Here is a 27,984-nt window from a genome sequence, read left to right on the forward strand (position 1 = left end):
AACCAGAAATACATTTCCAGCTGACAGCGGCTCTGCAGCTATCCTTACTGTCAAACACATAAGCAAACCTGCTGATAGGACAAACAAGTGTTTACAAGATCCCCTCAGCCCATCAATTATCTTTAATACAGTTGGGTAGCGAGGGGCTATTGATCTACAGTGGTAAATTTTCACAGCATGCTGTTTTCCTGCATTGATCACTGGAGCAAAGCATGGATTAACATAGCGTAGGCTCCGCTTCATTAAAGAAAAACTGCCTTTTCTAAAGGCAACTGAAACGTTAGCCAGCACCTCCCGGTGCCTGTGCTCAGGGAAGAAGGTTTCACCCTCCAGTTCAACCTGATTTAGCTCAGCGTTGCCTATACACAGTATTTCTGATGTCACAGGATATCCTGAGATAGAAGAGACCCTCAAGGATCACTGAGTCCAACTCCCAGCTCCGCACAGGACTGCCCAAAAGCAGTCTGTGTCTGAGAGCTTTGCCCAAAAAGCTCATAGATCACCACCAGCTGCAGCACTTTGGCCTCGGTTCCCCACCCCTCTATGTGAACTTTCAGGTGATTCTGATACTGCCTCAATTCTCTTGCAAACTGCCCTTCAAAATACCTCCACTCCATGCTTTTGCCTTCTTCCTGCATCCTCTCATTCAGGAAAAGGAAACGTTGGAGAAGCTGGAATGAGATGATTACGTTCAGGGAACTTGGATCTCACGACTGTACAAGTTCTATTTAAAACTGATCAAGTGTGCCGGGACAGCAGAGCAATCTGCAACCAAGAATTCAGATGTTGTGCATGCCTAACACTTCACACAACACACAGCTCTCAAAAATGAAGAGTAAACATTGAGTGCTTTCACCCTTTCTATGTGTATACAGAAAAACAAGATAATCTTCAGAGTACGAAGATCACTACTTCTTTTGAACCGCATTCTGAAGCCCGAAGCTAATAACTAGCATGGTCATTTTGATCTGATTTCAATATATGTTCGCTTCAAACATCGCAGCACTTCAAAGATGGCACAGCTCTACAACAACTCTGCGTTTGAGAATGCAGGGCCCCAGGTGGGCTCTCCCACTCAGCAGTCGGAGTGGATTTAGCAGGATTAGCAGCACACTGCAGCGTTCTGGGGATCACTGCTTAAGTGATATCCCCAATACACAGTCACTAAACAGAGCTCTCCCTACATCTGTGTACCCTCAAATCCCTGTAGATAACAGACCACCATTTTTCACCCTGAGCACTGTAAGAAGCAGACGAAGCTTAATCATTTTAGGAAGGAAAACAGTCCAGACACAGGAGCAGAAAAGTTAATATTTTAAGAGGAGATAAAATGAAACCATCATGGCACATAGACATTTCCTGCTTCAAGATTTCAGAACCTCGTTCTTCAGCACACTCACAAACCGAGAGCCGCCACAAACAGATACCTGGATTTGTTTCCCAAATTTGTGTTGTTGTTTTTTTTCCTCCTATTCCTTCCAATTTATTTTTAACTTCTGCACAGAAGTTGCATCTGTTAAGAATGCTTATTTTGCAAACTGAGCTCCTGCTCCAGCAATTGCAGGGCGACTTTCCTATCTTGCCTTCAGCGGAGCTCAAACCATTTCTTATGCTGTGCACTAGTTCCAATTTTAGCACTTCCTTGCTGCAGCTTCTCCATCCACTCAAGACCCACTGCTTTGTCAGTAAAAGGATATACCGCTGCCATCTTAAATAGCCCACGTGAGCTAGAAAGGAGTCAGTAGGAGGAGATGCTCTATGTTTACCTTGCATTTAAAGCCTTTAGAAGTTAAAGGAGCACTATGAATGATGCCAGGGCAAGCATTATCTGAAAAGATAAACAAACTGAAAATAGAAGGCAGAGAGCCCTGCTCCCCGGCCAGCATCCGGCCCTGAACCTTCCAGAGGCAAGTTAAGCAGTTCCTTCACTGAGACTCATTCGTACAGGGTAGGCAGGAGAGAAGAAAACAAACAAAATGCTATCATTTAAACGGCTGAAGGACTTCACATAGACGCTATCTTAAGAGCGCGCTCTTCAGTGTGTTGCCTGTGATGTGCTCTTTTCTGGGTCAACTTCTAGGTCACAAATAAGAACCCTTGGGTGCAGCGCCTTCCCCCAAAGCCCTGACAATGCCACATGATGGGATGTATCCACCATGGAATTCCAGGCCCAGGGCCACCCATGGCCTCAGGCACTGCCAGCAATGAAGCACCCGCAGCTCTCCAGGTAGCTTCAATCAGCGCCTCACTACCCTCATAATGAGGAGTTGCTAGTCTAAACCCACCCTCACAGCCGTTACCAGTTGGCCTAGTCACCAGACTCCCCAATGAAGATGATCTCCCATGGAAGCACAGCACCGTGTAACCAAGGAGTCCAATATTAAATACATTCACAAAGCGAGTAGGATACATGTTTTGCAAACATTTGACAAAGGAAAAGGAATATCAAGCCGGTGAACTGGTGTTAGTCACTCGGTAAGCACCAGGACTAGTGTTTGATTGAATGCCAGCCCATCTTTCAAGCAGTATCCTTGCCTGCGAGTACAAAAGAACAAACATTTTCTTTTTAACTGTGCTTATTTAGCGCAGTTCAATGAGTACAGATTTCAAAGTTGAGACACCAGTTGGGAATTCAAAAAGCAGGAAAAACAGTTTCTCGTTTTATTTTTATTCCTCATTTAAAAGCAAGCTGATGAGCTCTGCCAGCTCTATGTTTGTGAAGGGCAAGGTAACAAGAAATTAAGTGAAATTTACCTTTCACAGTCAAAACTCGCTGCATTTAATGAGTTGATTTTTAAAGAAAATCTGTCTTTTGACACAACTGCAATAGCCATAAAGCCAAGCAAAACTGCGCTGTCAAATGAATCCCAGTTTCCATCCAAATGTAACTTGACATGATTTCTACATAAAAGTCAGCTGGGAAATATGAGGAGAACTAACTACTTTCTAATTCAACATATAGTAAGTGTAGGGAGGTAATGCAATCGGTTGGGTTTTGTAACACCTGTCAGGGAACTGAAAGTTATCAACACAACTCGACTTTTCTTTCACAATAAGCAAGAAATGCATGTGCAAAACTAAGTTCAGTTATTCAACCCAAAGTTTCCGGCCTGCTATTTAAGCCACTTTGATTTAAATCGATCCCCATGTTACAGTGCTAGCTGTGACAATTGACACACTGGTACAAACAGCATCCTTCAAAGCCATCCTTGGGTTGATACACCCCTGTGTAACACACTTATAGGGCAGCACAATGGCTGGGAGGTACTAAAAGATCAGACAAACACGTTATGAATGTTTATACCCACACACAACAGGTCTGCCACAATTAACTCTCCAGGCATTCCAACACAACGGCACTGCCTGCCTCATCCAGTGACAGTTCACAGAATGGCCCAGGTTGGAAGGGACCCCAAGGATCATGAAGCTCCAACCCCCCACCACAGGCAGGGCCACCGACCCCCACATTGAATACCAGCCCAGGCTGCCCAGGGCCCCATCCAACCTGGCCTTGAACACCTCCAGGGATGGACGGGGCATCCACAGCCTCTCCAGGCAGCTGTTCCAGCACCTCTCTGTAAAGAAATTCCCCCTGACATCCAACCTAAATCCTCTCTCCCTCAACTTCAAACCATTTCTCCTTGTCCAGCTGTTATCAGCCCTTTCAAAGAGTTGAAAGAGTTCCGTACCACAGAGAAGGCCCAAGCTTTTTTGACCAGCTTTCTGGGCTTGACAGAGGTTAAAATCTCTTTCTATGATACAAAGGCAGGGGGGCGGGGGGGTTGGAGAGGGGAAATTATATGAAATTCAAACAAACAAAAACACTCATCCTTTATGAAGGAACAAACAACAACAACACAAATACAGACCACATTCTTGTATCACACGGGACACGGAGGAAATGCTCACACAGTTCTAGTAAGTTGTTTCTAAGAATTAAACCAGGCTTTGATCAGGCAAAGTTGATTACTGCCCTTCTAGGAAGCTGCAAATGCAGCATCAGTAGTTTTAGGGAAACATTTACTCAGTGATGGGAAGTTTTAGCCTGAATGGGGAATAAGAGAAGGCAACTGATGGTATTTTATATCAGACCTTGAGCCAATCAAGACACTGAGATAAGCCGTCAACGCCACCACAAGCCAACCTAGAGCACCAAAGCCATTGGGCACCCACAGGGTCAAACAGAGCAGATGAAAAACTCGAACTTTGGCCAATCAACGAGCCATTTCCCTGAGTTCAGTTTAAAACAAATGACCAGTGACGTGCAACTTTCTCATCCAGATCTGCTTCCATATGAACCTGTAGTTCCTGCGAGCTGACATGACCAGTGCTGTTCCACCAGCAGTCCAAGAGCACAGCACGGGGTTTGCTATGCAAAGCCACACACATGCCCACTGTTTTCAGGGATGTTCTCCATTGGCCTTGTCTGCACAAATTGGACGGATTAGATCCAACCTCAGAGAAATGTACATAAATCTGCACAAGCTCAGTGTCACTCCACACGTGCCTTACCCTGTTTCATCCCAAATTGCCTCCCCACCAACTTAAACTTGTCCCTCTACCTGCAGGAGCTCCCATGCACAGCAAGGTGCCACCCATGACTTGACCTCCAGCCCGTACCATGCATATCAATAAGAGTGATTTACACCTGGCAGTAATTTCATACATCGTAAGTTCCCTATGTAGACAAGTATAAATTGTAAGTAGATGTAAATGCATTTGTTTGCATATCTATATGCACAAATCACCAATTGTGCTCCACATCTAAAATGCTTCTCCCAACCATTCAATAAACCTTGCAGCCAGAACCAGACACACTTTGTTTTTATAAAGTCTGCAACCAAACCTGAAAATAAATAATAAAAAGGTCATAATTCATCATCCTGACATCAAATCAGCAGATTGCTATTTCAGTATATCAGAGTGATGGATACAGACTTCTTTTAAGTACAGTTTAGTCTGCATTATTACCAGAGCATTTATTGTTGCCTTTAAGACAGTCTCTTTAAGATGTTAGGCATGAGAAGCACTAATTGTTCCCCCGCTGCCTGGAGCTGTGAGCCCCTGTTCAACAAAAATACAGAAAAAGAAAGAAACGGTACCCCCAGAAATCATGGAAAAGAAAAAGAAGAAGCTATTTGCTTCCCTACATGAAAGCTCTGATCTGGTATCAAACACTATTCAATAAATGAACACGCATTCTCAGTTACAAGTCACACATATATTATTCCAAGCAATGGAGTTCAAGGAAAGCTATCAATTCTCATTACAGCCCTAGGAGGTGGCAAAACCCATTCCTTACAGATGGAGACACCAAGGCTGCATCCAAGGAGGTCTGCCAGCTGCCTACAAAGTGCTACAAAACCTGCCTGCTATCTACAAACCTTTCCTTTGACCTATAATGGTTTAAGTTCCTATTTCTTACCCTAAAACAATCCAGCTTTCTCAGGGCAAACCCATGGGCCACCTTGTAGCCTTCTACCACTTGCATGAATTTGTGGTAGAGTCATAAAACCACTAACTCTTTCTGTAGAAGTCATTCTTAATTCAAAATATTAAGAAGACTGCACAGGAACAGAGGAAACCCCCAGCAGAGAGTGAAGATGAAGATGAGCAGCTGGTAGGAACTAGATCTACCAGCAAAGCCCTTGCCAGGGGACCGACCTGCCATAGGAAGTGCCTCTTCTTTACACTATTTCTTGCCCATCTTCCAGGTTACCCACGTCATTTCTTTTGTTACTGCAAAAGCTGAAGGAGTTGTTTGTGCATTATAAGTGTGCAAGAAGCAGCCCTCAGGCATAACAGCATACACTCTTTACATGAAAAGAAAGCCAATGCTAACCAGTTAGATAACTGCGTCAACATTAGGAAAGGACTTGCTATACTACTGTATATTCTTCAGGATGTTTACAAGTAGAACTGTTCTTATCATCCACACAGGCCAGCGAGTCCCTGTCACTCTTTCACTTGGGATGGAAGCTCAAATGTACAAGTAAGAGACTGTAAACACACACACAGATGTGTAGGAACAGAGTAATAGATAAAGAATTGTACCACATAAGGCCACAATTCCACCCAGCAAGAAAGAATGGGAGTAACTCCAGGTAATGTAACAGTTCATACATATTCACACAAATAATCTCAGCCTCCGTCCTGACATTAATACAAGAACAGTCTTATGCAGCTTGAAATCTTCCCCTGGAGAAACAACATGGCAAGAGCAGAATGAAAGGAAACAATGTGTAGAAAAGAATGATTGTAGCCCTGCCTGCTCTTTAAGCCAGGCTGATTAATCTTTAAGATCTAGCAGCTTTTCAGATTTTTGCCTCCCCTCCCTCCCCCTTCCTTTTATCAGTGGTTTAAAGTAACAGCATACTGGGCTCTGCTATACCCAGGACATGCACAACACAAACCCCACAGACCAAAGGCAACAGAGCACATAAAAACCGGCCCACCAGGGTATGTTCAAAGTGGAATAAAACTGGCATGAATGGATCTCAAAGAGATACCTCAAGACAAGCAAGCACCACCCTTCAGAAACCATGGGACTGCAAGGTATGTTGCTGTGTTATTGAACCAGGGCAGTCAAGGTTCACACCCACATGCTTTGCTCTGCAAAAGTGAGATCCTGTGTGCTGGCAAGGTGGGAAAGGAAGGAAAGGAAATCAACGTATTATCCAATGATACGCTGATTCTCAAAATTGACACAATAGAAAAAATACCTAAGAGTTTGAAAAGAAGACTCTGGTATTGACAGTTTGCTTTCTTTCGTGTGCTCTGGAGTACGTGTGGCAAGGTGGGAAAGGAAGGCAAGAGGAAGTTATTCAGCAAAGAAATATGAATGAACAGAAGGCCCTTATCAGGAGATTGCTCCTGTAATACCTAGAGCAGGGCTGCTTTGTTCTCAGCAATGAGCAAACACACAGAGACAGACCATCCCCTTCCTGGAAACAGCCTCCAGCCTGAAGCCCTAACTGCAAGGCTGGTTAAAATAGCCATGTTCTCAGGCCTACCCCGAAGTGCAAGGCTCCAGCACACCAGTGGGTGCCCCATTTATGTGGAACACACGCACTGAAGAAGCATGCAAAAAAACCACCCCAAACTAACCAAGAAATATGAATCACAGCGTTGAAGACTTGACCTAGGGAAGACAACAGAGAAGCAGCCCATCAGCAGCCACTGGGATACACCCCACATCTCAGGTCACAGATAACCTAAAGGCTGCCTGCCTCTGTTAGGAGAACAACACCTACAATGCAATACAACGAATGCAATGCATTCATTCCACAAAACCCCAGCTTACACAGTAAAGAGAATATATATTTGCTTTGATCTCAAGCTGCCCCATGAATTTTTAATACCACAGCTGTAAAACAGAAACCTTTGGATAGAAATCAGCAGCAGTAGCGGAACTCTAGCGTCTGGATAGGGAGCTAGGAGATATGGGTTAGTGGCTCTGTAAAGGGAGGACGGTTGGACTAGATGATCTTGTAGATCCTTTCCAACCTTGTGATTCTAGGAGTATATATCCTGTATAAAAGTGATGCCTTGGGTAAACTGAGAGGCAGCCATGCTCCAAAGCTCTGAGACTGTCAAATACATACTGGGAGGGGAGGGAAGGTGAATATCCTTGGTGAATATCCTTGCTCAAGACTAGACACTCTCTTAGGAAGACCAATGTAGCCAAGAAAATAGGCTCACACCGTAGCATTTTTACAGAGAAAAAGGGTTTCAGAAAATACAGTATTGAGACAGAGAGCACGATCCAACAAGGTATAAGGGTGTGTACACTGTAGACAGCTTATAAGGGAGGGAAATGACAAACAGCACTCACACCACACCAGAAAGGTACGGTCAGAAAACAAACTCTGTTTTCTAAAGGACAGCAGGCTCAGTTCTTACGTACAAAGAGTACACAGAACAGGAGTTAAACAGTAACTGAGAGTCCTATAGATGTTTGCAGATAACCTAAAACGTAGAGACTTGCTGCTGTCATTCTGCAACGTTCTTGTCGCTTTGGACACAGACAGATGCATCTCCCCAGACCCACATGTGCCAAAGACGAGCTGGGTTGTGCACACCTCTCCACTGCCACCATCCCCCAGCAGGCCCTGCAGCCCAGGCAGCAGCTTGTGTGAGTGCTGCCCACGTCACTGTGGGCAGGAACTGCCTGGGCCAGACCAGATGTGAAGCTGTGCAAAGGTCTGTATTATCCCAACCAACTTCATGTGAACCAAGTGAACAAGGAGATCAGTGAGAATGGCAACTTCAGGAGGGGGGTAGTGGGGAGAGATTGCTTACAGTCCAGCAGGGGTGACTTAAAAGACAGTATTTGTTCATGCCTTAAGTGGTGGTATAAGGCAGGACTGAATTGTGAGATCACAGAGAAAAGGAAAAAAAAGTGACTTAAAGGCATTTGCTCACAAGAACTGAACTATGAAAATCTCTCTCCACAAAGGGCACCCAGCCTCCAGGTATGCAACACTGAATAGGTGAACACTGCAATGGTCACAGCTGGGAATGGCAGCTTGTCTAGACAAAGGCTCTATTAAGGATTTAACTTGCATAGACCCCTCTTTGACTGGAGTAGATGGGATACAAAAGCTATACTGAAAGCCTGAACCAGGCTGTGTGGATATCTTCAAGCATATACTGGTATCAGTGTTCACCCTGTCCTTAGAGCCTTTCCTCAGCATTCACAGCTGCACTGTGCAAACTTCTGACCTGACCAGCACTGCCTTTCATTTATTAAACCTGATTTTAACACAGCTTAGACTCCACATTGTCACGTGCACCTCTGAAGTAAATGTTACGATGCCCATGCACCTATATGCAGAGGTTCAAGTTAGCACAGCACTGTCCTTACTGTAGATCAGGGTCTAGCTCAAAGCTGTATTTTCAAGACATACAACACATACCCTTATTTTCAGGTGCACACACCCATGCAGCAAAGCAGGAACCACAGAAATCTACCACACAAAATCCCAGTTAAACTAACTCTTCTAACTCTCCCCTGTGCCTGGCATTAAACCCAGCAGGACAAATACATTTCAGAAGGCCCACCTTCCAAAAACAGGAAAAGGGAAAGAACGGGGGACAGGATGAAAAATGAAAGGGTTTATCTACACAAAACGATTGTTGTTGTTTCCCCATTTTGCTGAGATCCCCAGCACAGCACTGAACTGCTCAGGTTGGACTGCACCTCATCCCCTGACAATGCATCTTCCAGTGCAACTTGCTCTAAAAGGTAAATGTGCAAGCACACGATGATCCACGTGGGTTTTGTTGGTACTGGTGCAACACACGGACTACAAAGACATTTCTCCCCCTAAGACAATGACCTCTCTAAGGATTATGAGGTAGAAATGCACATTTTGGTCTAGTGGCTTCAGGAGCCTGAGAACATCACTAAATCAATTCTGTTCTGTGGCTGATGAAAGCATAAGTTAAATGTGTTTTAAGCTTTGCTCGTATACTGGAAAGTAACTGCAAAAAGCACAGGAACAAGTATGAAAAAGACTGTCCATAGGAGTTGAGAAAAGGGGTGAGAAAGAATCAAGATACAACAGGAGAAATATTAATTGCAGCTTAACTGGATCCTGTGAACACCAGGCACGGACAAGACTCTCCTTAGTGCTCTGAATGCACAGAGCTCAGCCCCAGCACATCCAAAGCAAAGCAGGAGGACTCAGGATTGTCTAAGTCACATCTCCACAACGTCGTACCTCAGAAGTCACAGCTCCTCTCTTTAACATTTAAAAACTAAAGTGTATTTGCAGCCAAGATGCGCTGATAACGCTGCAAAGACACCATGGCCCTGAGCCTGCAGTCTTTTTTCAGAAGTATTTCTTATCAGAAGACTGAAGGACCATTCTGCTCATACAGCTGTTTGCAGGACATTTAACACATACTGTTTATAAGAAGAGCCACGCTACAGACTTGAATTTCTGAAGAGGGCAAGGAGAAGAAAAAGCACCTCAATCCCAGCACTGTGCAGTCTTCTATACCAAAAGAGACAGCAACCATACAGCAGAGTTGGGAAGCAGCATCCCAAAGGGCACCTGAAGCAGATTTCCAAACAGTCCCTACTATGAAGGGAGGGGGCAGGGAAGGTTGGAAAGTAAATTGTTTCAACAAATAATTGGAGGAAGGGCCAATGTCTCCTTTGGAAAGTGGACAGTAAGCCTGTCAAAAGCAAAAACAATAGAGAATTAATTACGATTAAGTATGAAAGGTCTTAGAGCTCTGTGATCACTTGTTAATTAAAATGGGAAATTTCCTTAATAGAGTTTCAGTTTAGTTGTTGTGAAACCCAGAGAGCACTTCTACTACCTCTCAACATCTGTTGTATCTTGTTTTAAAGACTCACGCACCAAAAAATAGCACTGAAACTTAATGGAAATTAAAGGTATCCTGCACTATTTATTTCACGCTTAAATATCTGAACTCCCATAAAACATGACAGCCTTCATCAACTCATGTTGTTTCAACACAGAAAAGTAAACTGCTTACTATCTAACCTTTGTCAGTGCAAAGGAGCTCCTTGAAGGAAGCAGTGGAGGGCCTTAAAGAGGAAAGTTTTATTTCGTTATCCATTGGGAAAGAGGCAGGACACAGTTCTGACGTGCAAGAGGTACAAGAGGCAAGGGTGGTGGCAGTCCCCCTTCATCTCTTGCTTCTCCTATTCTGTGCAAATGTCAACACTGGAAACTAAACTCACCTTAAAACTCCATTCCTGCTCCCACCTAACTAGTACATTTTGTGAGGGGCAGGAGAAAATGAAGGCTCGTTTTGCCTACCTTTCCCACACCGTTCTGCAAAACAGGGGTAGAAAAACCTTTATGGAAAATCTGGATTTGTAGGCACCCTGTCATGGCTGAAAGATCCGTGGCCTTTCAGAAAAAGTCCTTTCCTCACTGTGTACAAGCCATTGATAAGGGATCCACATAAACAGCATCTTGGACAGGGAGCCATCTGAAGTAGAATAAATAAAGGAGAATTAAAGGCTTTAAATCCACCTTTCCACTGCAGCACTTTTCTGTGGGGCTGAAAGTAGGCAGCTCCATCGTATTAAGGTTTATAACACCTTTGCTGGAGTGAGGTTGCAGGCAACAGGTCCTTTAGGAACAGGAGAAGCAGAGAAGGCAGCCACGACTGCTTCATGGCCACTGCCCTCCTCATACCTGCAACTAAACAACTCTAAACTGAAAGGCATATTTACAAGGCATATCTAAATAATCTGAGGCCTGAACCTGTCCCAAAGACACGCAAAGCTCCTATCCCACCCAAGATACCATTTGTAGCAAAGCTTCTTCTCTTGAAACTCGCATTTTACATCGAATTGAAGAGGTTGGAGAGAACTTCCCATTGCAGCACCTGAAAATGGAGCAGGAGCGCTGCAGCTGGCACCCTCAGACAGCAGCCACCTTGTTTACAGAGCAACTTTAAAATGTCACCTTTGTGTATTAAGGGTTTTAATAATTTGGAATGATAGCCCATGTGCTGGATGCATCAAAAGGTTAAAGAAACACGGTTTGCATTTTAAAATGCTTTAGTGAAAACACAAGAATTATCTTTATTAAATGAACTGAACCTTGTTGTGTCCTCTACTGAAAGATTTTTGTATTAGTCAACCTCACTCCGCATTTTTTTCCACCTTATGTTAAGAGAGGGAAAAAAGCATTTTTGCATTTATAGCTCCCAAATGGTTTCTCAGTATGGAATTAAACAGCCTGTGATCTCAACTATCTGAACACACTGAAATGAAGAAAATATTCTCTATGCACATGCAAGAGAAGCTCCTGCTGTCAAAAGGTGGCTTACTGCTTCATCAGGTTCTGGTTCCACGTGCTCAGCCAACAGTGACTCCCATCACGCCACTGCCTTCACTTTATCTGAGATACCCAAAGTAAAACTACACTGCCTAGATGCTGTTCAAATCCACTGCCAGAAACACAGGCATTACATTAGATGTCAATAATATATGTGGTTAAGAAAAGGTACTTAAATATATATATATATATATATATATATACACACACACACACACTTTTTAATTAAAAAGACGATTTTGAATCCAGGTTGTAACCACAAGTCCGTAAGAAAGTAAACAACATCACATCAACAACATCAGCATGGGGATGCTGTTCTTTTTTAGCTAACTGCAGTTCTATTAGCTAACTTAACCAACAACCTGCTTGCATTCTTATCAAAGATACTTGCATCCATCTGCTATTTAATGGATCTGCTGTCTGCCAACTAGACAGAGTTTCCAGACTCCTGATAAGTGGTGAATTTGGCCCTTCAGGGCCATGAAGTGTCTGAGCACTGGAATTTTAACACCTTCTTGGAGCAATATTTAAACCGATCATCAGTGTAAGCAAACACAACCTAAATGGAGAGCCTTGATGGGCACTAAGTCTTTACCTCCAGAGCTATCTCCTGTCTGCATACTTGTACAGTGCTTAGCACCTCAGGGCCCAGCTCCAGTAATGCTCTCAAACCACAATCACGTCACTCTAATCTTCATCTTAAGTATTTTATCAGCAATTTATGAGCAAGCTTAACCCACCTAAGCAATCAAGTATGAAGACTGAAAAAAGAGCTGGATCCCAGCTTTCCAGTTATACAAGCCTCAGAGCAGAGAAGAGATAACACCTAGCAAGTTCCACATTCCAAAAACAAAATTCTATGGAAGGAGGAGAGACTGGAAAGAGAAAAAAAGAGGGATGAGCTTCTCATAGCACTGCAATGCCACAGGAAAGCGCCACGTTTAATGTAATCAAGCTCTACATTGCAGCCATATGGAAACAATTTCAGTCAATAAACAACTCCTGCAAGAAGACAGCAGAGGAACAGAAAAATCAGATACCGAGTTAGTGAGGAGGCAGGAAAGCTGCTGGCTGAGCTCAGTGGCTCGCACTGTAAGAAATATTTATGTCCCACAGAACAGCACACAGTTTTGAGTCTCTGTTACTTAAACCTCCACTGGGCCACACCTCAGATTTCAAGCAGTAGAACAGCACGGCTCTTTTTAAGGTACCTTTTCCAGCCTCCAAAAGCTGTGCCTCAGTTCTCCTCTCTCTCATGCCCCTTCCAAACCTGTTTTCAAAGCCGGTCTCTCTGGCAGGTTTCCCACCCAATCACCAGAGAGGAAGCAGACATCCCAAACTTCAGATATGCGCCTGACCTCACTGCATTTTAGCTGACTGGACTGCAGGTTTCAAAACTGATGCTCTTCAATGGAACAAGTCCTTTCACATACCTTTAAAGAAAAAAGGAAAGCCAACAACAACAAAGCTACCTACATCACTTGTTACTGACAGTGGTATTTCAATCAGGTTTGGTTTCAGGATCTCCTATGATACACTGTCCTAAAAAGCAACAACACAAATACTGCCTCTCTACCAGAAAGAGACATTCGTGCGCAGGGCTGATTACAGCTGCAACATGGAGGGAGTAAAGGCTAAATCAGTTTGGCATAGGAAAAGGGAATTCAAAGGAACGGCTGCGTTTTGAACAAAAAGGAACAAGGCACAATGCTACGAAGAAAACAGAATTGACTTGAGTGTGACAAGGTGACATCAATATTTAACAGAATTCTGCCTATGGAATGAAGTGCTGTTTAAAAGCATCTCCCAAAGCAGGCACCTGTAAGGGTTAGGAAGTTCTGTGCTTCCACCCAGCAGTGCAGTCTGTCAGAGATGCACCGTGGCACCCCCAAAAGCATTCCACTTCTGTACTTGTGGACATCCAGCATTAAAACATGACAGGATGTTCCTCTTACCAATCACATTTTTTTAACTGAGGGATTCCCTGGAACCCACCATTCAGGATGGATGCTCATGTTATGCTGATGCTCAAAAAGGGGATGGAGCGAACCCAGAGTGCTGTGCAGTGACCAGCCATGTGCCAGCCCAGGCAAGTCAACAGAAACAAAGATTATCCTGCTAAAGAATTAGAGAACAGGGACAGCAGTAATGCCAGCCAGCATGTACTCGTGGAAAAAATGCCTTGATAAAAGGCTAACTTCATTCCTTGAGATTACAAACGTAGTCAAACAGAATGAATTATGTGCACAGAGCGTACTTTGGTTCTAGTGGAGAACCACGTCAGCTGCTCCACATTGACTGGTGCTTTCTGAGAGCTGCCTGTTAGTGTTCTTCATGTACTCCCTGCTACTGCACCACGTCAGTTCTTTTTGTCACTAAATTTAATGTCTGATGCGGTTCAACATTTTTCACTGCAGATAGAAATCTGTGTCCATAACCATGCCTATGGGAACAGTACATCACTGTGAGGAAAGGGCAGCAAAAGAAAGAGGTCTGAATATCTGCTTTAACTGTGCCCAGAAAAGCAAAATGCATCTGAAAACAAAGAGTAATCTGTAAACTAAGAAATGCAAACCATAGCTGCTAAGTGGCAGACTTTGCTAGGAAGAACCTCAGGGTCAGAGCAAGATTTCCCTATGCAAAAGGGGTCCTACAAACCTTTTAAACAGCTGCACAGTATAAAGGGTCACTGCACTTTGATAGACTGCGTGGATAAGAGGCAGACTGGAACATTTACCATGTTTGGTTTCCACTATGTTAAAAATAAATGGAGACCATGAAGAATCACCGGATGATCTGAGTGCTGGAGAAAATGCCTCAGAGTGAGACTTAAAAGCTCAACTCTGTTTCCTTATCAATTGACTAACGTGATTACAGAGTGTAAGTACCTCCATGGCAAGAAAGCACTGGGTACTAAAGGGCTCTAATCTTGTCAGGAAAGTCATAACAAGGACCAGCAGCAGAAGTTAGACGCATTCAAATTAGAAATGAGCCACTTGTAGCAGTGAGATGGCACACACCACCAGGAGAAGTGAGGAGTCTGAAATTACTGGAGGTGGACACTCGAGGCTGGAAAGCTGTCCAAGTGTGGTTTTTTTTTTTGCCAAACATCAGTTGCTGGTCTCAGCTTCAGAGTCAATGATTAAAATTTAAAGACTTGTGCCATAAAGCATATAAAATATATCAGACAAGGTGATTTAATTGTCTGTTCTCCCCTTAAATTTTATGCATCTCCGATATGTTAACATCATTCTAATTCTAAGGGTAAGGAAATGAAAGAGGGAGGGATAAGTTTCAAGCTCAGTAAGTTCCTTCTTTTTCAGATCGCTGTCCTTATCACTACACAGCACTGCTCCATCAAGCAGATGGAGCCCCTGTGAAATGCAAACAGTCAGAGCCAAAACAAGCGCGAGGTCTGGAAACAATGCATAATACAAGTGGGCCGAGAAAACCGGTGATCAACCGCTTACCTCTCCCATCTGTGGCATGAAAAAAATCAGTATTAGCTTAAATAACTACTTCTTATTCTGTGTAAATACACTTATGTCATTCATGTTTATATTACCAAGAGCAGCACGCACCACCACCCAGCCAAGAATCCTCAAATACTTTAGGAACATGCAAACATCTCAACAGCGCTGAAAGGATTGTATTCATACTACACGGCGGTACACAGGCGAGTCAAGAACTTTGCCCCATGTCATAAAGCAGGACTTACAGCAGAGCCTAGAAACGAGAGAGTCCGCTGACATCTCACAGCCAGAAGAACTTTCCTTTTCAACCTTTGAGTACTACTTACATGTCAGAGCTGCTACACACCCAGCAGCTCCAACTCCAAAGCCCCGCCAGTGAAATCACAGACTTCTCTAGTGAACGCTGACATTGTAACCAGAGAATCCGATCATGGCAGAGAAAGTGTCCAAAATAAAGGTCAGAATAAATACCCAAGTAGAAACGGCGCTTGTATTTTACGAACTAAATGCTTTCTGCTTCCATTAGTACCGCAGTACCGCTGGAAGAACAAAAAGCAGATTCAGAGCTTGCTTCAGAGAGCATAAGAAACGGGCAGTTCTAAATGCAGGAAATGACTATATGCTACACTTCCTAATTGATAGGACATAGCTTATCAGAAGAATAAAACCAGCTGCTCACAATGCTCACTGGAAGAACAGCCCACAGTATTGTTTCAGTGGGAGTTGTTTTATTGACCAACTTCAGAAAGTGAAAAGAAAAGAAGGTTTCTGAACTACTAAGTTCAAAAGTGGAGAGGAAACCAAAGGCAGGAATTCAAGGCAAGAGAGACTGAGATGGGGGTATTCAGAACCAAACATAATTAATATATTTTGCATGCCTGGCTCGCAAATTACTTCCTTAGTCCAATATTAATACCTCATCTACGACCACAGCAGTGAATGGGATTTCTATAAATTTAATCTAACCTCCATAGATTCCTTACACATATGGAGAACAAAAGAAGGCCCTTCCATCTATGAAGCACATAATAAAATCTGTTTTCCCCCGGCTGCAAAAAATTCTTCCATAGATCTGAAAGCAAGACCCAACTCACAAGGCAAACAGCCACTGGAAGAAAGCAGTGCCAACATGCTGTGGACACACACACAAAGCTAAATCCCTGTCCAGCCAGACCACAGAAGTCCTTTTGGTATATACCTGTATACAAAGCCTGATTAGTTACACCTGCTGGTATGTTTCAGGACCGTAAGTGCACTTAAAACCACCATGAAATGAAGTAAACATTCCCATGGAAATTCTATAGGAGGAAGAGTTAACCAACCTTCCATACGCTCCGGGGCTGTATGGAAAGATGAAGCAGAATTCACCTTGTCAGAAGCACTCCTCTACAGCAGATCCCACTTTTAAGAGCAGCCTTTAACTTCAAAATGCGCATGTGGCTTTGATTCAGAACTGGGAAAGGGAAATCTGCACACAGACAAGTAGAATAACCAGTCCGAGATTATTCAATGCATAAAGAAGCACATCAAACCAGCAACTGTGCAATATTTTGGTGTCCAGGTAAACACGGCGCTGAATCAGAACTGTAACAATCACGCGTGTGCATTCTTGAGACAGATCTGAAATCCAACACTGAAAAATTCCTATTAAACAAAGTAGGAAAAGAAAAGCCGCGCAAGAAAAAGGTGTAACCCTTATAGTTTTATAAGAAAACTTATCCCAATGGTTCTTTTGCTCTGATAGAAAGGGGGAAAAAAAATACCTAACACCTTTAAAAGCAATACATTTAAGAGAATAAATGAGGATGATGAGTGTCAGACCACAGAAGTCAATGGAAGATGGGAAATTTTCCTGTCGCTGTAAAATAGATAAATAAACCTCACTGACTCAGGCATTTGTACTGAGTGCATTACAAGACTGGCCATGAAATTCCATGTATTGATAGCATATCAGGGTATCACAGGTGTAAATGTGCAGCAGCTGGGGAGCTGAGGCAGCTGTGCACAACTGTCACGGACTCATTGTGTAGCTCTGAGCGAGTCACTCGTCTTTCGTGACTCAGTTTCTCTACTTTTGAAATATTGACACCTTCGTAAAGTATGTAAAGATTCATAGAGAAAGGTACAAAGTATCATTTTATCAGGGAGCAGTAAAGGAGGACAGCGGCTCGGCCACAATGAATCCAACCTGAACCATCAGAGTCCTACTCCAGCAGCGCACCACACGAGTTGCGGCCATAAATCGATCACTTCTGATTAGGTTAGGCTTTACGATGCAGTAATTGTGATAGCAGCAGTTTCATAACTGTGAGACGAGCACTTTGCTCAGCAGCACACTATGCAGGAAGCCCTTTTTGGTCAACCTGACTGAACCAGCACAGAACAGAAGCATCCCAAACACAATATATGATTCTTAAGGTTCTCAGCCATAAAAGCTTCTCCGTTTGCTGTCACGGCCGCAGGCTAACCTAGCCGAGTGGGAGGAGTGGGAGGAGTGGGGAAGGAAATCAAACAATGCACTTTTTAAGAAAGACCAGAATTGAAGCATTTCTATCTCTTTGCAGCAGGCACAGCACAGAAAGAAACGCATTTCTCACAGCGGCAAGATGAAATTTTCACTTGGCCGGCATCTACAGAGCCCATTCTCTGCTCCTCTCTGCAGACCACATGACCGCCTCAATGCATAAGAACATTTTTTGTGCCAGCTTGCAAAGAAGACCACATAGTTAATAGTTTGCAACCTCCTTTCCCCCAGAAGATCTTCAGTGTTGAGTAACAAAATTCCTCACATGATTTCAATGAGAGGGTTCACTTGTCAGAGGCTGCTCCGAGATAGTATCAGATGTCAGGGAGGTGCTGTTTAGACGAAGCTTTCCAACCCTTTCTTTGCAAGGCTCAGCTGAAAAAGAACAAAACTTCAGGCTACACAATTTGAAACTGGAAGAAAGGAAAATAATCTCTGGACGTTATTTTTAAAACGTGGAAGTGAGCCAATTAACGAGGGGAGGGAGAAACACTGCAATTAAAACCCTGACAAACTCTGGAGAGCAAGGACTGATCACCATGCAGGAACCTGAACATCTCAACCCCTCTACACCCTGGTTTGTCACCTGCGAAACCAAAACTAACGCTTTCTTTTCGTACCTTGTTATTCCTGCTTGTTTTGTTCCCCCCAATTTACAAGCACTTGTCCAAACACTCATCTTTAGCATGAACACTGGAAACGGCATTCATGGCTAACACACGATCAGTCTGCGTGACTGAGTGCTCAAATGTGAACTCTTGGTATACTTGGCTGCCCAGCTGCCCTAATCTCTGTACGTGTCAGAAAGGAGTTGTAGTTGATAGAGGAACACTAGAATGCTAAAATGCAGTTTATTAAGAATATAATATATAAAAACAGCTCTCAGGATGGGAGTTGACCAAAAAAAAATTCCATTTCTCCTCATTACCTCCTAAAAATCCCACTATAATCGTGCCATTGGTCTCACTCCATTGATAATACACAAGATAATATTATCAGCATAGGTATAATTAAAGGGGCAATCCCACGAGGGCTCACATGCAGATCCAACGCCTGCTCCATTAAAATCAGCATCAAGTGAAATCGACTTCAGAAGCGTCAAAGCTGCACAAAGGAAGGGGAGAAGGGAAGGCACGCTCCTCTGCAGGAGGAATCTCAAGTTGGCAGCACCCCCCCAAGAGCTCCATTTCAAACCCTAAACTTTGTGTGAGATGAGAAACACTCGCCACAGACCCCAGTGCTGTTATGTGTGTTTCTGTAGTGCCCTTAAAAGCCCCGCACAGAAATCACAGTAAAACACAAGTTGCTTTTTCCAGATTCAAATGCGCTGTTCGTCAGATGCAAATCCGTTCATTTCCTACTGCGTACAACCAAACATCTTCAGAGATGCCTTTACGAAGCGGACAGTGCCGGGTTTCTTATTGCTCATGCTTTGGTTTCATTCATTCTTCCAGCTCCTCTCCCAAACGCTGTATCCTAAAAGCCCAAATTCCACCTCTGCGACATGACAGAAAACATCTGGAAATTCACGCTTAAGGGAAATGAATTTTATTAAAAATAAAAGCCATTTTAAAAACCAATGTCAGAAGTCCCCATTTTCCCAACTCCAGAAACTAAGGAAAACACACATCAAACACTTCCACGAACCACGGATCATCACTATTAAGTAAACGCTTCATAAGACATTCAATTTCCAAACACTGGGCGGCCATGAACTTCTCATTTCGCTTTGCAAGGGACCCGTAAGACTAGCATAGAAACAGCCTCAGAAGTAGCAGGAAGCTTTGTGCAGCAGACACCGGCTCCTAGTTCTGTGGAATTACCATATCGCAGCACTGGAAGGATGTGTGTTTTCTAGAAAGGTCAATAAAATAGAAAAGAATTGCTCAAGACCGCTTAATAACGCAGTTCTAGAGATAAGCAGGCCTCATCCACACAGTATTTCCTTGAAGATTTCCTTACCATTCTTTAAATACCCTGCAATTTCACCTCTGGTAGCATTCCTGTAACACAGCTGGCAGTCTGCATACCACAATGTCGTCTAGACCTGCTCTGAACAGAGTTGGATGACACAGGAGTAAAAATGCTGATGCCTGTTCGGGTGCCTGCGCTGTGCTGAAGGAACGATAGGAGGAAGAACAAGGCAGAGCTAACAAGACACAAGTTCCTTGTTCCTCCTCTGTTCCTCCCTTGTTCCTCATCTCACGCCCAGGCTCGTCACACAATCCCATCAACCATACAGAAAAGTTGTGCCAGTCATGGGGCTAAGGAATAATCTTCACAGAGGGGAAAAAAAGCATTCCCAAACCCCTGTTAGGTGATACAGCATCAAGCACCACTCAGAGGTCTCAGCATATGCAGCTAACAAACACATCCCTGCGCTGCTATCTCCCATCTCACTTCAACCTCCCTCCCCCACCTGCGCCTCAGAAAGGTTTTCTTAGCAATTGGGAAGAGAAATGGCAAAAAGGGAGATGCAAAACACAGAAATAAATTAAGTTCGTTCCCTGCTGTTGAACGATTCGGCCGTAGCATGACAAGAGGAAAAAATAAATATTGAGAGTGATAAATCCATCTATACCTACTCCAAACTACACCCGACATCCCGAGGGACCCGATGTAATGGTAAATAAATATAGATGCAGTTCCTACTAATGAGGTAGGGTACAGCAAGGCCAAAGAAAATGCAATCATCTCGGGGAAAAGAACTGCACAGGACTCCTCCTCTCCCATCCATGGAAGAAAACAAATACCAGCCACACCATCCCAGGAAGAAAGCAGTGGACCTGATGGACCCTGCAGCAATGAGCTGGTCACTGCACGGGATGCAAGCAGGCACTTCAAGGCTCAGGGAGTCCACAGACCATCCGCACAGCACCAAGCCTTTCCCCACCAGTTCTCCCTTCTCCAGCACACTGCCTTTTACGTGCTGTCTTACAGGCAAATTGGAGTTTTTCCCCCAGTTTCCTTTCCCTCCGTCCCTATATAGTTGGATCAGGGGCACACGGCATCCTGCAGATCCCACATTGCCAAGCCCTGGCCGTCAGGTTAACACTTTCCTCCCTACAAAGTTTAAACCTTCCCAGCTCCAGCTCACGTGCGTTCTGTACTTAAAGCCACTTATCTGTAGTCCCAATGAGAACAAATTAAGCTACACCCGGCTCCGCAGACAGCGTGCTTACAGCCTTCATTTCCCTCTTCCTTCTTCCCTCCCCACCCCCCAAAGAAGCGTTTTGACCCCTGCACAGCACCAAACATCCACAGCTTTGTTCAGACCCACCGAAAAGGGGAAAAAAACAAAACAACAACAAAAAAGAAAACCCCACATTCCAAAGAAGTACTCCGCAAAACAACTACAAAACCCACCAGAGGTGAAAGAACTCAGCCCAACCTGCCTCGGATGTGCGATCTGAGCCGAAAAACAGGCACAACAGCACCGAACTCGGGTTGGCTCAGCCCAGGACGGGGCAGGGTGGGTGGGTGGGCAGCATCCCCTGCCATGCTGGGCTCTCAGGGGCACCGCTCAGCCCCGAACGAGCCCCGGCACCGACAGCGAAGCGTCGCAGCTGCTCTCCCCGTGAAGTAGGGAATAAACAAGCGGCTGACACCCCGCCCAAACCCTCCTCACACGTTTTAGGAACGATTTCTCGCCGGGTCCTTCACCCCATCCCGCACAAACGAATCCCTTCGGGTCGACGCCTTCGCCCTTCCCGAAGCCCTCCCGCAAAGCCCCGGCAGCGGCACAGCTTAAGGGGGGAGGCGGAATGTCCTTTTCCCCCCCACGTATCCGTAGGAAAGCAGTTGGGTTCCCCCGGAATGGGCGATCGGTCCCACAAGGGTCGGATCCCGGAACGGAATAAGGAGAAAAGAGGGGGGAAAAGGGCTGAGATGGGGGGGGGGGGAGAAAAGGGGGAAAGAGATGAGGGAGAGGGCAGCCCCCGAGGCGGCCCCAGCCCGAAGTCGGCAGCCAAGAGCACCAAAACAAGCCGAAAAATAAAGAAGAATAAAGAAATAAACGAAGGAGCCAGCACCCACCCAGCCTGAGGGGACTCCGCCGCCGCCACTTCGTCCTCCCCACGCCCGGGAGTGGAGGTTGGGGGGGGGGGAGGCGGATGGGGGGGAAACACAAAACAGAATAAGAAGCCGAAGAAGCAGCTCCCTGGGAAGCCGGGGGCACCTTTCCGCCCGCCCAGCGCCGTCACGAGCGGCGGAACCGCGCGGCTGCAACTCGGAGCTCCGAGGGGGCTGCGCCCACCCCCCGGCCCGCGTCCCCCTCCTCACGCACCCTCGGATCTCCTCAACGCCGCGAGTCCCTCTCAGGCTGAGAGAGAGACGAGAGGAGCGGGGGGGGCCCTTCCCCCTCCCACCCTCCCTCCTCGCAGCCCACCCACCCGCCCGCCCCCTCCCCTCGCTGAGCCGCTCCCCCCCTCCCCTCCTCCTCCCCCCGCACCCAACACTCACCTCCGGGTGCCGGCGGCTCCTCCGCTTCACCATTGAACGGCCGCCCCCGGCGGGGACCCCCCCCCCGCAGCGAGGGGAGATGAACGGGGGCGCAGCGGCAGAACAATAGTGGGGCGGAACGCTCCTGCTGCCGGAGCCCCCCGAGGACAGCAGCCCCCCCCCCCCCGTCCCGCTCTCCCTCCTTTTCTCCTTTTCTCCCCGTTGGGTTTTTTTCTTTGCTGGTGTTTTTTTTTTCCCCTTGGCTCGCTCACACCAGACTGACTGTCTTTGTCTGTCTGACAAGCGCCATGTTGATATCAACATCCGAGCTCCCACCTGCTGCAGCTGTGAGACCCTGGGACTTGTAGTTCCCCCCTCCCCAGGGTGACGGGGAGCGCCGCCGCTCTTGGACTACAACTCCCAGCATGCCCGGCGGCGCGGCACCGCCACGGGAGCGGACTACGGCTCCCAGCATGCCTCGGGAGGGCAAGGGGAAACGAAGGGAGGGGGGCGGCCATGACGTCATGACGGGGGACTACAAGTCCCGTGATGCTCCGGGGCGGGAAGGGGGGAGCGAGCAGGAAGTGGGGGAGGGGGCAGGATTGTCCCCGTCAATAGAGGCGGGGGAAGCATGAAGCTGGTGAGCGGGGGCTGCGGGGGGAGCGGGGCGGCGTTCCGTGCGCTGGGGTTGCCCTGGGGGGTGGGTGAGGGGCCCGGTGCTCGTGTGGCTTGTCACGGCTTTGGGGATGGCAGAGCGAAGCGTGGGAGCGAATGGGGGATTCTGGGCTTATTTTGAGGCTTAAAGATCGTCCCGTTTGTGGTTGAACTGCAGTTAGTTCAGCAGGTGGTGTGATGTGATGTGAGTTATGAGGTGAAGGCTCTGTGTGCGGATGGAGGGTGCCCAGAGAGGGGTAAAAAGCTGGAGGGCAGACGTTCAAGGGAATGCCTGATGGCAGAGGAGGCTCAAGGGAGGCCTCATTGCACTCTAGTGTGCCCTGATAAGGATCGTGGTGAGGTGGGCCTGGCCTCTATCCCCAGCTTACAGCAATAAGACGAGAGGTGTTGGCCTCGAGTTGTGCCAGGGGAGGCTGAGGTTGGATATTAGGAAATGTTTCCTTTCAGAAAGTGTGGCCTTGTGCTGGCACACAGAGAGGTGGTGGGGTCAGCATCCATGGAGGCGTCCCAGAGCTGCGGGGATGTGGCACAGCGGGCATAGTGGGGTGGGTTGGACTCGGAGATCTCAGAGGTCTTGTCCAACCTGAATGATTTCCAGGGAAAAGGAATTGAACGTTTTCATCCTCCTTTTGTGTATGTTTGGTTTGAGTTTGGAAGAACAAGGCCGAGGTAACAGCTTGAAGGCCTGACTCAGAATCCAGTGGAAAAACTCAAACTTCCACAACTTCAGTGTGCTTTGGGCCCAGGTAGATCCAGTTGAGATAAGTGGATCCGTGTGATAACACTGGCACAAAGCGCTGCAGTGTTTGTTGGCTTCGGTTCAGCTTACAAAAATTGGAATGTTTTGGAGCTGCTAGCGAGATGTCGTCTCTCTTTCTGTCACTTTGCCATAGATGAGCTCACCAGCAACGCTCCAAGCGTGAGCCAGATGTCTGCTGAGAGCCAGTCTGTGTGAGGGCTTCAGCCCCTCGCCTTCATCTCTGTGCCCTGCTCTGCCATCCAGTTTATGGAGCAAGTCAAGGGAGCTGTGCACTGAGATGGGCACACTCGTAGTCCTTTGGTTATGTTTTGGGTTGTGTTTTTTTTCATAACTGGTTTCTAATGAAGAGGTAAGGAGCCCAGTGCATTAGCTGCTTCAACCTTTGGTCAGAAGGGGGAAAGAGATGAAAGCAAATGGATCTAAGAGCAAAAAAGAACTTGCACTTCAATCCAGTCAGGGATATTATTAATTGGGGTCTCTGGATCTGTTTTAGATGGGATTAAGTGTGAACTGGGTGGAAGAAATCAAATGTAGTACATATAGAGGTGTAATAGTGCAGGTATGGATTCCCAGTGTAAAACTGTAACAGATATACAGCCCTGGAAATGTCACATGCAAATATCTGTACTGTGTAAGTGCGCTGTTTTGGTTTGCTTTATGTCACTTTACGTGAATGTGATAGAAAAGAGTCCATTGGCTCCCAGGGATCCATTTACTGCAGGTTGCCGGCCATCTGAATTCCTTGTTTGTACACTCGCTTTTCACCAGCTTGGTTTACCAAGCTTTCTTAAGCTTTGGTAACAGCAGACAAAGCATAACGTTGCTCCTTAATAATTAAGACTTTACGAACTGAACACAAAGGACTGTAATACTGTTAATCTAATATTTAAATGTTAGCGGGTTTTAATATTTAAATATAACTTAAAACAGTTTTGTGATGGATATATGTGAACAGCCTCCTTGGGAGTTGTTAATTCAAACAGTTGCAGTCCTGTGTTAACATATTGTGAGTGGAGCCAGAGAATGAAATGATTAATCTACCTTCTTTCCACTTGTGGAAAGCAAGCATAAGGAATAAACACCTTAGAAAATGACTGACTCTTTAGTGCAGTGCATGAACGACAAGTTGATGATACTTTTCATCTTAATTGACCAAAACTCGTGTTTAAAAGCTGCCTGACCACCTGAGAGTTGTGCTAAGAGATACTGGGACTTTGAGATGCAGCATCTCTTCTTCCTGCAGTCTTTGAAGGACCATTGAGTACCTGTCCTGTATTCAGACATTTCGGTTTCTAATCTCGCTTTTAAAGGTAGCATTTTTATTCACCTCTCCTTATTCAAAGCTTCAGCTGCTCCTGTGCCTTGTTAAATGTTCGCCGCTCCCTGTAGAAGAGGTGGCTGCATCTCAATGATGCTGAAGTGCCCAGTACATAACCTGCTTACTGGCTCATTAACCCTGCAAAGCACTGGTGATTTCTCAGTACACAAACTGTTCCATTCAGGTATGGTGGTCCATTCCCTACTGTTTCCTGTTTGCGTTTACCAAGACAAAAAGCAGGTGAGAGCATGCCCCGGAGCCAGAGCACTACAGCTTCCTCTGCCCAGCAGTGCTGAGAAGGTGTGCCCTGCACCTTGCTTCTTTGTTGAGTTTAGTTCTTTAGGGAAAGACGATTCGTGCTCCTGCAGGAGCTCTGTTTTCACCCTCGAGTAATTCTCAGATTTGCACACCTGTTTCAGCCAAGTTTTGCCAGTAGGACTGAGTTTTAAGGACACTGATTGTGCAGGATCTTTGGGTGGTCGTGGAAGAAGGGGGTTCTGTATGTGTCACAAATTAGGGGGAGGTGCTACTCTATCCATTTGTCCTTTGTGATCAGACAACCTTGTCGGAAGGAAATCTGCATCTTAATTCCCTGACATGGGGAAATTCCAATGAATGGATCGTTTTGAGACAGTAATTCATGTTAAACCAAGAGTTTCATTCTGGCACTCATGAAACTATGTGTTTAAAAACGAGGAGGAAAAGGTCAGTTTTCAAGGGGCTTCAGTCTGTTGGTAAAGGTGATGAGGAACTCACCTTCATGTTCTGCTTTCAGTACTGCCTGTCAGGACATCCAACCTTACCATGCAACGTGCTCAAGTTCAAGTCTACCACCATCATGCTGGATTGTGGACTGGATATGACATCTACCCTCAATTTCCTGCCGTTGCCACTGGTTCAGAGGTATGTTCTGCAGCCTGTGAGCACTTAGTTTGTGTCTTCTTGGGTTGCAGTTTGAGTGCTCTGCATGAAATGGTATATTGGAAGGAGAGAGGGGATGAGTACAAATGAACTGCATCATCCGATATCATAAATAGACTTTGTTCACTTAAAAATTCTCTTTATCAAAATAACGTCCTTTGGCTCAGTAGACGGAAGACATTTTATGGATTTATTGATTGGTTTTTCTAGATAATTTATTCTAAGCTTCAGTAAGGTATTGCTGCAACTGCTCAGCACAAGTGAGGTCACATATCTGTCATCTTTCTGGCTTCTTCATGCAAGATGAGATAAATGGGTAACTGAGATGGAGTGCAGGGAGCCCGGCAAGTACTGTTTAACCACCATCTTCTCAGGCTCTTTGTCAGAGCGTGGGCTAATGCAAAGAAAAATAGCACTTAACCGTCCTCCTTAGTTGACTGCGTGGCATAATTGTTCCCTTTTAAAATTTAAATAAATAAAAGTGCAGCGCGCACGGGAATGAAACAGCAGTGAAGCAAAATGAGTTCAGAAGAGAATCCTGAGTTCAAGACTCCTCCTTCCGTGCTCTGGCTCACAAAGTGGCCTTTTCCTGGATTTGCAGATGGGTTTGGACGTTCTCTGTGATGTGTGTCTTGCATTAAGTGGAACAGATTACAGCAACTCTAGTTTGGGAAGGTGGGAACGAGTAGCTCCTGGTGGTGTGAAGCTAGCAGGAGTTTTCACAGGAGTCTTTTCTTAACTTTGGTCCATAAGGAAAGAAGTGAGACGCATTCTGGGTTTGGGGGAGGCTGGGTTGAAAGGGGCAGAATATGACCAGGAAGGGAGTTTTGTAAGGGACCTAATGAGGTTACAGCAGATGACCAGCACTTTGTATGATTTGCTGTTTCTTGGAGAGGAGAAGCATAGACAACACAGGCATTATTCTGCAAGGATGTGAAGTTCCAAGGTATGTCCAGTGAGCAGCAGATACCTAAAGGCAGATCTGTGTGGTAGGTTATGTTTGTTAACTACAGTATTTAGGAGCAGTAGTAAATTTTGAAAGAATAAAAAAAAGGGGGGTGGAATTCAACTACAGACAGAACTGCCTTGCATTAGCTTCTGAATAAAGAAATAGGAGGGGGAACGGGTAGCAAAATTAGGTGATTGAACAAAGGCTTAGGAGGTTCTCAGAACTGCAGGCATCAGTGCTCCCCTGGGATATGCCAGCTTTGTCTACTGATGGCAGACCCTGGGAATGAACAGCCAAATTGCAGGTCACAACCTGGAATTCCCCAAGTACCTCCAGAATGTCTGCACTAAAATGACTCAAACTCAATAAGAAAGGATGTCAGATTTGACCCCTGATGGCCCAGAGGAATCCGAGCAAACAGTTGGATTTAAATCCAATCAATCATGTCGGTAAGGTGATTGAACACCCCTTACAGCAAGGATTGTCCTAAGTACATGGACTTGGGCAAGTAATTGATCTCTTCAGTATTCTACAAAACAGATGTCCTGCAGGGAGTTGTGGGAATGAGGTAGAAACATTATATATCTGGTCTCCGTTACCAGGATGTCTGAATACCTGTGCAACTCAAATGTATATTATCAGCATAATGTGGGTAGGTGATAGAGCTGACGTTATCATTTTCCAGATGACAGACTAAAAAAAGGCCTGGCTGAGAACTTTCGTGATGTTTGTAGCAGAGCAGGATTTTGAAATAAGTCTGTCAGACCTCAGGTTATCACCAGCTGTATTTCTTCTTACAATTCGAAGTGCTCCTTGCAACTAGGCTGAGACAGACCCACACGAAACCATGACCAGAGGGGAGCTATGCCTCACTCTGCTGCCTTTAAGCCAGAGTAGGATCCATGGATCTATGGGAGTAGAGTCTGTGAACCAATTGGGCTCTGCAAGTCTTTGTATGTGATCTGCAACAGTGCCCTAATAGTTACCTCTGATATTACAGTAGGTCTTTGCTATGTGGCTAGAGCCTGTGTCCTACCTCTTGCAGGACCCTCCTTGAGCAAACACTTTGAGAGCCTGTGCTTTAATCTGTGAG

General features: G+C 45.5%; 2 protein-coding genes across 21 annotated transcripts in view; one reads left to right on the forward strand and one right to left on the reverse strand.

Moving 5' to 3' along the window:
* HMBOX1 (homeobox containing 1) overlaps positions 1-22,611 on the reverse strand; it is a 120,146-nt gene extending 97,535 nt beyond the window's left edge. For 9 of the 19 annotated variants that reach the window (XM_072333822.1, XM_072333829.1, XM_072333826.1 and 6 more), the window contains exon 1: positions 22,290-22,428. The gene's annotated coding sequence lies outside the window, so the exon portion shown is untranslated. Of the gene's footprint in view, positions 1-19,790; positions 19,987-20,614; positions 20,671-21,863; positions 21,907-22,113; positions 22,147-22,289 lie in introns of those variants that run through there. The other 10 variants (XM_072333824.1, XM_072333820.1, XM_072333827.1 and 7 more) reach the window with 9 other exon arrangements.
* A 230-nt stretch (positions 22,612-22,841) lies between these two features.
* INTS9 (integrator complex subunit 9) overlaps positions 22,842-27,984 on the forward strand; it is a 66,040-nt gene continuing 60,897 nt past the window's right edge. Inside the window, exons 1-2 of one of the 2 annotated variants that reach the window (XM_072333317.1) lie at positions 22,842-22,908; positions 25,797-25,924. In XM_072333317.1, the coding sequence (XP_072189418.1) occupies positions 22,900-22,908; positions 25,797-25,924 (137 nt within the window). In that variant the 5' untranslated portion in view covers positions 22,842-22,899. Of the gene's footprint in view, positions 22,909-24,198; positions 24,335-25,796; positions 25,925-27,984 lie in introns of those variants that run through there. The other variant, XM_072333318.1, reaches the window with a different exon arrangement.

Source organism: Excalfactoria chinensis, chromosome 3, assembly GCF_039878825.1.
Source record: "Excalfactoria chinensis isolate bCotChi1 chromosome 3, bCotChi1.hap2, whole genome shotgun sequence".
Taxonomy (NCBI): Eukaryota; Metazoa; Chordata; class Aves; order Galliformes; family Phasianidae; genus Excalfactoria; species Excalfactoria chinensis.